This window comes from Cherax quadricarinatus, chromosome 1 (assembly GCF_038502225.1).
Source record: "Cherax quadricarinatus isolate ZL_2023a chromosome 1, ASM3850222v1, whole genome shotgun sequence".
NCBI lineage: Eukaryota > Metazoa > Arthropoda > Malacostraca > Decapoda > Parastacidae > Cherax > Cherax quadricarinatus.
This window is the reverse complement of record NC_091292.1, coordinates 63,154,155-63,164,662: the sequence shown is the minus strand read 5'-3', so window position 1 is coordinate 63,164,662 and position 10,508 is coordinate 63,154,155. Positions and strand designations below refer to the sequence as shown.

General features: G+C 40.9%; 1 protein-coding gene across 1 annotated transcript; it reads right to left on the bottom strand.

Annotated features, from left to right (window-relative positions):
* Nucleotides 1-499: 499 nt before the first annotated feature.
* Nucleotides 500-4,181, bottom strand: LOC128688391 (glutamine synthetase). Its single transcript, XM_053776245.2, has 2 exons — nt 3,971-4,181; nt 500-3,762 (listed from the first exon to the last, which is right to left on the bottom strand). Exons 1-2 carry the CDS (start codon nt 4,131-4,133, stop codon nt 2,834-2,836), a joined length of 1,092 nt encoding a protein of 363 aa, XP_053632220.1. The 5' UTR covers nt 4,134-4,181; the 3' UTR covers nt 500-2,833.
* Nucleotides 4,182-10,508: the final 6,327 nt, after the last annotated feature.

The following is a 10,508-nucleotide window of genomic DNA, read 5'->3' as shown; positions in this document are numbered from 1 at the left end:
GGCTGGTGGGGCACGCTGGTGGGGCAGGCTGGTGGGGCAGGCTGGTGGGGCAGGCTGGTGGGGCAGGCTGGTGGGGCAGGCTGGTGGGGCACGCTGGTGGTTCACGCTGGTGGGCATGTTTTGTCTCACTAAACTTCTATAAATAACAGACATAATTTATAAGAACAACATCTCATGTTCATGGTTAGTCATGCTCATTTAAAACGTAAGTTAAAATCTTTGTGTTGTTTATGGGAGGGTCAAAATGGGACCAGGAAACGGAGGTGATGATTCTTGTAAATGTTTATATGTGATCCATAGATCAACAGCAGACTTATCGAGGATATACACCCTCAAGAACATTGTAACGTGTCGTGCATTAAAATCTTTGAGATATACTACAGAATGAGAAATGGAATAATTCTTGGCTGATGTGTACATCTTATTAGCATAAACCAGCAAGAAACAACGGCTATTCGATTTGTTTTAATTGTCTGTTGGTTTAATAAATATTATCCAATGATGCAAATGATTTTTATTAAAAAACAAATGTATGGTAACGTTTTAAAACCATTACAATCACTAGTATCACACGATCATACAATGTATTAACCATCACAATCACTAGGATCATACAGCATTAATATGTTACATACATGTCTCACACAAAATTAAGTAACCTTCATATATCATACTATACAGTACTCGTATTACACAAGTATACATGGAAAACAATATTAGCATGATTACTGTTTTGTGATTACATACAAAACGCTAACCAAGTACATTCAAAATAGTACTCCTGTAATGTGCTTTGAATCTGAGCACACATCAAACAAAAAATACATTTGTACATATCTAGAACTACTCGTGCATGTACACATCCAACTTACGCTCTACAACACTGTCATAACGACATACATCCCATCATATTCATCAGAAACATTATATACATGTACATCATGCATATAATGATAATTGGTTGTCGGCTGTCAAAGGGACTTGTTGATAGATACTGGGTTTGTATACGTATATGTGTGTGTGTAACCTTTCTTGTCGGGAAGGTTGGATGGTCCGCTGAGTTAGAAGGCTATCAACTACACGAAGGTCATCAAGTTTGCATGTGACCTGTACACTAACAATGGAGAATATTTTAAACTTTATAATTGGGATTAAGGTAAACTCTTAGTGGATGTATACTGAGGGATAAACACCTCTCGATGTCTATACCCTTTTTTGATCATTGTATATAAAGTACGACATGTACATCACAAGACGCATAAACTTGTGATTTTTGTTAAATAAAAAACTTGTCTTGATAAATACATTTACGTAAACTAACATGGTAAGGATTATTTTTTTTATATATTTTGCCCCAAAACTAACTTATCTAGTTTTGTTAAAAATTTACATGTAGTACAAATAATCCTAATATATCTATGATCTGCCTAACATTAATTAGTATTATATAAATCAACGAAATATTACATAATTTCGTTAGGTTCAGGTTGATTTTAGCGATGATGTACTGTAAATCAGTTTAAGGCCACAGGTTCTGGCTATAAAGTTCGACCCAGATATCACCTTAAGTCACATGTAGACATCACATTAGACCACTTAGACAGACTTCACATTGTCACACACTGACATCACAACGTTACATATAAACATCATTGTCTCATAGACATCACACTGAGTCCCATTTAAAAAATATATTAAGTCACATATGCATACCATTAAAACACAGTATAAACATCACATAGTCACACAGAATCACACAAAAAAGGTTCGTTTACACCTTAATTCACATTACAGGTCACATATAAACCAGTGTAAACCTAACATACAACTTACACTTATATTACCATGGTGACGTGCGATAATTACATATTTATTTTTTGTTAATGTCCCACTTGGTTGTTATCGTGAATATTTAGTGTTCCCTTTGCTATAAAACTCGGTATTTAGCATCTACTTTGGCTGTCATCTTTGATGTTTAGTGTCTCCCTTGCCTGAGATTTTGATATGTAATGACCCACTTGTTTGTTATCTTTGATGTCTTATTGTCACCCTTAGCAGTCATCTCTGATGCCTCAGTGTCAGTCATGATTGTCATCATGTGTTCTTATCCATGCAGGTAACTATAACGCCTAGACTTCTCTCCGGTGTCAAAGAAGACAGCTTTCTTATAGTTGCCCCAGATAAGCGTGAGAACTTTGCTAGTATACAGGACCAAGTGTGCATTTAGGATGTGTAAGTATCTAAAAATATATCGTGTTTTCATATAGGATCATGTGCACTCTTCCCCTAAGGTACAATCAAAATGTACTATTATCGACACAAATTTAAAATTCTTTATATAAATCGTCACAAAATAAATATAATTTAAGTAATGTATAAAATATTTGTATATAAAATATTTATGTATTATTAATGTTTAACGTGTAACAAATCGCTAAGTCTTTTATTTCAACATGGAAGTTTAGATATTAATATTTTTTTGCTACATAAGGCACTAGTAGCTTAGCTAAAATATTTTTTATACATTATTCCCTTGTGGGAAGTTTAGACATTAATATTTTTTGCTACATAAGACACTAGTAGCTTAGCTAAAATATTTTTTTATACATTATTCCCCTGTGAATCCGTGTATCATCATAGGGTAGATCTGGTTTCTGAGCACAGCTACAGTGCATTTATTGGCTTAAGCAATAACAGATCTGAACTCCCAGCACATTAAACTGCACCTATAGATGGTTTCAGGAATCGTCACCTCCTCGTCAGGGGTAGAGACGACCAGCAGAAACTCGTGTGACACAACGATGGTAAGGGACGATATGCCAGTAAATTGCTCTTATTCTTCATCGAGACAAATAGTACGAACTAATCTTTCGGAGACGACATAAGGGTCAGCGTTGGAAGACGGTCTACGGTCTTCTAGGTACCCGGTCCTCTCTTCCGCCACGCCCCGAGGAATGCGTATGGAGGCGCCTCTGTTGGCCACTCCTGCAGAGAAGTCGTGGATGGAGGAGGTCTCGTGACGGCCTGTCAGACGTCTCTCGTTGTCCTTGCCTCCATGGGGGTCGTAGGCCTGGATGTGCTTATCGTGAACCTTGGCCATCTTATCAATAGCACTCTCGATTTCCAAGATGCCATCTGGTTGACGCATGGCTTCAGTGGAGAAGTTCGTGTGCATTCCAGCGCCGTTCCAGTCGCCAGGGATGGGCTTGGGGTCTAGGGATACCACAACGTTGAAATCTTCAGCGACGCGGTGAAGGAGGTATCTGGCCATCCAGAGGTCGTCGCCCATAGTGATGCCTTCACAAGGACCCACCTGGAACTCCCACTGTGCTGGCATTACTTCTGCGTTCTCTCCAGAGATGTTGATACCTGTATAGAGGCACGCTCTGTAATGAGCCTCGACCACGTCCCTACCGTAGACCTTATTGGTTCCTACGCCGCAATAATAGGGACCCTGAGGTCCCGGGTAGCCATTCTTGGGCCAGCCTAACGGATGTTTGTCGACATCTAGAAGAGTGTACTCCTGCTCCATGCCGAACCAAGGGTGTTGGTCAGCAGCCTGTTTCATGACCTCCAGGCACTTCCAGCGCTGGTTTGTATCAGTTGGTTTCTTGTTGTATTTATATGTCTCACACAACACCAACTTGTTGCGTCCCAGCCTGAAGGGGTCCCGGTAAATAGCTACTGGATACAGATACACGTCGCTGTTGCTGCCTTCGGCCTGGCCAGTCGATGACCCATCGAAGTTCCAGATTGGTAACTCTGAAAGGTATTGTTTATTTTATCCAAAGCATAACTATTTCTATTGGACAAAATGGTCCTAAGGCTTCAGTCTTGTCAAATTTAGTAACAGCAGAATTTTGCTGACAGCTGTTTAGCCTTAAAAAAGTATGTCAGAGTTAGATACATTAAGGTTATCAACTTTTCAAGCCGCGTTCTAGTTCTACTAATACATAAACTATGAGCTTACCATTGGGATCTTTGGGCACAAAATTAAGTGTCCGAGTCTTGGAACGGAGGTTCTCGCCAGTTCCATCTACCCAGACATACATAGCCTGACACTTCTCATCAGGGATGGTCAGCTTCATGTACCGGTCTAGCACCGTCTTGTTCATTCCTTGGTGGTGATACATCTTGATGATAAGAGTATCTGAAAGTTACACGAGAATTTAGTAAATATTTTCATGTGGTTATAGGGCGATTTTATTATACTCCAAACAGCACAGAGGCCTTTGACATATTAAATTCAGAAAAATGTTACACCTTTTGTGTGGTTTATTATTATTATTATTATTAGTAGTAGTAGTAGTAGTAGTAGCAAGATAAGATAAGATTTTGTTCGGATTTTTAACCCCGGAGGGTTAGCCACCCAGGATAACCCAAGAAAGTCAGTGCGTCATCGAGGACTGTCTAACTTATTTCCATTGTGGTCCTTAATCTTGTCCCCCAGGATGCGACTCACACCAGTCGACTAACACCCAGGTACCTATTTGCTGCTAGGTGAACAGGAGAACAGGTGTAAGGAAACGTGTCGAAATGTTTCCACCCGCCGGGAATCGAACCCGGGCCCTCCGTGTGTGAAGCGGGAGTTTTAGCCACCAGGCCACCGGGCCTAGTAGTAGTAGTAGTAATAGTAGTAGTAGTAGTAGTAGTAGTAGTAGTAGTAGTAGTAGTAGTAGTAGTAGCAGTAGTAGTAGTAGTAGTAGTAGTAGTAGTAGTAGTAGCAGTAGTAGTAGTATTAGTAGTAGTAGTAGTAGTAGTAGTAGTAGTAGTAGTAGTAGTAGTAGTAGTAGTAGTAGTAGTAGTAGTAGTAGTAGTAGTAGTAGTAGTAGCAGCAGTAGTAATGGCAGTAGCAGCAGTAATAGTAATATTATTAATATTGCCTTCCTGAAAGTAAATAATCTCTGCACCACCTGAAAGTCTTGCCGCAGTCAGTCCGGTGACAGACATGGAGTTTATCATATCAGTTCAACAAACAACCCCTTTCACAATCACCAGTGCATGTACACGTGTTCCTTGTACCACTTTTTCGTACGCCTTTATCTTGATATACCCTCCACTAAGCCATCCTTGCACCACAAGTGATAAAGCCAGACCTAGGTTTTTGTAGTTATTGCAATCAAAACTAACCTAACCTATGCTAAATAAATTAATCTAATTTGAAAAACGAAAATACAGTTTGGAGTAAGATAAGAATCGTGGTATTTTTGACGTTGAGTAAAACGTCAGCTATTGACGTTTTAAAGCGCACTAACCTTGTAATTCCTAGATTTATTTTCGCTTCCAGTTAGAGAACTTATTACCACTTACATATCACTTCATATTATAGAAAGAGGTCAGAGAAATTTTACAGGAAAATGTCTTACAAATATGTGAGTGAACACAAATATTTATTACAGTGATCGACACCATGCCTAACCCTTCTAGGGTAGGGTAGGTGCCTGAGCCCGAGCCTTTAGCTCATAAGACTCATTCCCATTTGCCCCCTTGTGGCGGGGATGGTAGACCAGAGAGGCCTAGCTTGTGGCTAGGGCTGGGGACAGTTGGTCCCAAAGATGAGGAGGTACTTGTGCCTCCTCCCATGGGAGACTTAGGTCTCAGACACTCCCTAAAGAGGGAGCCAAGGCCGGGCCACCACTTGGAAAAGGCCCGGACCGGGAGAATACCGGCGAATCTTTAATAATAATAATAATAATAATAATAATAATAATAATAATAATAATAATAATTTATTACAGTAATAATGAAAATATGGGGAATATACTGTTAATGGCACTGCACCACTTAGACAAGATACTGGATAAAAGGAATAATATATCTCAACATGGGTATATTACAATGATCTATTACATTAATGTGGGAACTAACTTACACTAAATTGACAAAAAGCACACGTACAATAGTCCTTTAGCACCTGTTTCAGTAGAGGAAGAATTGACTTAGGTACTATGTTCCACAATCAGCTCTCCTTGCACTGTATCATTCACTCATCTACCCTTATCTCACATATGGAATTTGTGCACGGGGATCAACAACATCAAATCACCTAATAACCCAGCAAAAGGCTGCAATCAGAATGACAAATTCCCACTCGCGACAGCATACTCCACCTCTATTCAAAAGTCTAAATTTGCTCACCATAAAGAACATCCACACTTATTCATGTGCCTACAACATACATAGAACAATACACGCAAACATAAACCCTCCACTTAAACTTCTCACCAACCTTAAGAGGACACACGACCATAACACAAGACAGATCTCTTTTTGATGCACCCCGTGTCCATATCACACTGTGTAAAAACCCTATGCACATAAAGGGCCCCAAAATCTGGAATTCATTACCAGAACATACCAAAGTAACCATGCCTGAAAATCAATTTAAGACTCTTCTAAAAAACCACTTACTCGCCCAAGACTAAATAATCAACACTGAATATTTAACATTACCAATAATTCTCCCAATTACTTAAATCTTAAAACTTCAAGACAACATACAGTAAACTGATCATCTTGTTTGTTATACATTGTAATGAGACAAATTTGTACAACTATAATGCTTCAAAATAGAAATGTTTAAATTTCATTGTTTCAGATACTCAATTGTACTTTATAATGTAAATTGTTTACTGTAATTTTTATCACTGAATATATCATTGCTTAGTTAATTTTAAGTTAATTTAAAGCCTGCCCATAATGCTCTGCATACAAGGGGCTTTTGGCATATACACTCAACTACTATAATTCCTTGTACAACTATGTATCATGTCCACATAAACTATATAAGTCCGTTACCCCGGTGGGAGGTGACGGGCTGTTAGTGTACAGCAATATTCCAGCCTAGAGAGATAACAAGTAACTTACAAAACATCATTGGCTTGGCATCTCCCGTTCTGAAGATTATTGTTATTCATCCTATCATTTTTCCCTGACTTTTTTGTCGTTGTGTTCAATTTCAGTGTTTCCATTTTTTAATAAAATTCTCTTTATTTTTTTATTCATTATTAAGTTAATTTAGGTTTGGTCAAGCTACATTAGGTTAAACTAAGCTAGGTTAGGTTAGGATAGGTTACATAAATATATAAATACTTATACTTAACCAGAAATATATAAATTTCAGAGGGCCAAGATGCGTCTGGCCACGAGACGCTAGAGCAATAATGAGAAGGTGGATACAATCCTGTGGAAATGGTTATTCCACTGCGCTGCGCACTTGTCGCTCGAATGACCACATTGTGGTGCTCCTTTTTTCGCGTTGAAGATTTTTGTGAGTGTGGCTACAGTGTCTTTCAGCATGATGGAACATCTATCAATCTCCAAGTACCTGCTGGCTAACGCCAATAGCTTGACAGATCTCAGACAGGGCCGCGATTAGTGAATACAGAGTGAAATATAAAATCCAGGTACCCATTTTATTTCCCACGACAATTGATCATGTGGTCAGTAAATAAATAACTACTAAGAACACCTGACGACAACGAACTATCTTGGAAATTGTAAAGTTTCAGAAGCTGTATCCGAACGGTGCACTGTCGACAGTGTTGAACGGTGCACTGTCGACAGTGTTGAACGGTGCACTGTCGACAGTGTTGAACGGTGCGCTGTCGACAGTGTTGAACGGTGCACTGTCGACAGTGTTGAACGGTGCGCTGTCGACAGTGTTGAACGGTGCACTGTCGACAGTGTTGAACGGTGCACTGTCGACAGTGTTGAACGGTGCACTGTCGACAGTGTTGAACGGTGCACTGTCGACAGTGTTGAACGGTGCACTGTCGACAGTGTTGAACGGTGCGCTGTCGACAGTGTTGAACGGTGCACTGTCGACAGTGTTGAACGGTGCACTGTCGACAGTGTTGAACGGTGCACTGTCGACAGTGTTGAACGGTGCGCTGTCGACAGTGTTGAACGGTGCACTGTCGACAGTGTTGAACGGTGCACTGTCGACAGTGTTGAACGGTGCGCTGTCGACAGTGTTGAACGGTGCACTGTCGACAGTGTTGAACGGTGCACTGTCGACAGTGTTGAACGGTGCGCTGTCGACAGTGTTGAACGGTGCGCTGTCGACAGTGTTGAACGGTGCACTGTCGACAGTGTTGAAAGGTGCACTGTCGACAGTGTTGAACGGTGCACTGTCGACAGTGTTGAACGGTGCGCTATCGACAGTGTTGAAAGGTGCACTTTCGACAGTGTTGAACTGTGCACTGTCGACAATGTTGAACGGTGCACTGTCGACAATGTTGAACGGTGCACTGTCGACAGTGTTGAAAGGTGCACTGTCGACAGTGTTGAACGGTGCACTGTCGACAGTGTTGAAAGGTGCACTTTCGACAGTGTTGAACGGTGCACTGTCGACAGTGTTGAACGGTGCACTGTCGACAGTGTTGAACGGTGCGCTGTCGACAGTGTTGAACGGTGCACTGTCGACAGTGTTGAACGGTGCACTGTCGACAGTGTTGAACGGTGCACTGTCGACAGTGTTGAACGGTGCACTGTCGACAGTGTTGAACGGTGCACTGTCGACAGTATTGAACGGTGCACTGTCGACAGTGTTGAACGGTGCTCTGTCGACAGTGTTGAACGGTGCACTGTCGACAGTGTTGAACGGTGCACTGTCGACAGTGTTGAACGGTGCACTGTCGACAGTGTTGAACGGTGCACTGTCGACAGTGTTGAACGGTGCACTGTCGACAGTGTTGAAAGGTGCACTTTCGACAGTGTTGAAAGGTGCACTGTCGACAGTGTTGAACGGTGCACTGTCGACAGTGTTGAACGGAGGGGATATAGGCATTGGTAGCAGAGCCAATTTATATTGGTAAAATGTTTCGCTTTCTTAGATTTTATTAAATCAAGATTTAATAAACTTCTAACAGAGCAAAGTGTTGTCCCTACAAAAGCTTATTCTCTAACATGTGGTTTTTTTCTTTATGTTTCAGAAGTTATATCAACTAGTCACTGCAGTGTATTCGGTACCCAAACATAGGCTGCATCCTGGTCGACTCCGACAAATACACTCGGTAACTACACAAACACACAAGCATTCCTGTGTCTGTGTAGGAGACATGTTCACAGCATATAAGTTAGAAACAACCAGACATAGTTGGACGGAATGAGCATAAAAGCATACTTATGTACAATATCCTAGAAGTTCAGTAAAGCATTTTTATTATCCTCTGCGAGGGGTAACAAAAGTCCATTATAAAAATGAAATAGATGGGAAATGGGGTAACTGATAGATGATGACATATGATGTAGAAAGCATCACGAAATGGAAATGTGTGAAAGCAGTAACAGGCCACAAAAATATTGATTGTGATCAAATGATGTAAGCATCAGACATGTATCTAGACGCAATTATAGACAAAATTGTCACCGGAAACTCAGGTAAATAAAATCGTGAGAAACTAGAATGCTGCGCTGGCGAATTTCAAAATGGTCTTCGTAAATATGGGTGGAAAATTGTTAAAAAATTTGGAAAATAGGTAGGACTAAATTTGAATATACGATGTTTGTTGTTCACCTAAAAAAAAAATAAGTTAAATAAGATAGAAACCAAAAACCTGCAACAAAATTGCCGAGAACTATAAAACCTAGTTACAAAGAGTGAAAATTCAACACATGTCTTTAATTGCTGATTGGAAAACAAGGAGACAGTAACCACGAACATCATAAAAGAATGCAAAAATAGAAAGATTATTTCTTAGTATCACCTACATGGAAAATAAGTAGCCATAATTGCACAAAGAGCAGTCAGGAAGTGAAATGACCTAGACAGCGTTATGGTAGCCGGAGGATCCATACATGGTTTCAGTTTTCAGTTTGACTGACCCGTGTAGACTCAGCTGGGTCATGTATGAGGTGACCCAACGTATGCATGTTTCTACCAATATGTATGATAAGGCTAACCCAGCCAAGAGAGAATGAACCGAGTAGTGGCTAACGGAGAGGCGGGGCCGGTAGTAGTTGCTTAATATATTTATTATGCACCCTATGCAGACTAGTTCCATGCAACAGGAATTAGGCAATTACGCACGAACGCACGGGAGATACGATAAGGCTCTTGGAGCAGGGAGAAAATGAACCTAGTAACGACCAGCGAAGAAGCGGGGCCAGGAGCTGTGAATCGACCCCTGCAACCACGTATAGGTGAGTACACAAACATAACCTGGACAGCGAAGTGGTCGAGGCAAGAACCATACATAGCTTTAAGAATAGGTCTGAGAGGGCTCACGCAGCAAGGAGTGAAACCAGCAGCGGTTAGAGGAGAGGCAGGGACAGGAGCTGCAACCACAACTGGTGAGCATAATTTCGTTTATATACAAAGAGAGGAGAGAGTACAGGACGCAGACGCAGGGACGCCGTCCTGAGTGACCAGCAACACTGATCACGTGTGCACCAACCTCGCTAGTGGCACACAAGGCCGAGCTAACTGGTAGACAGCACACACACCAATACAGACATAAAATAATACATTCTTATTGATATATGACAACAGCAGAAGAAAAAAA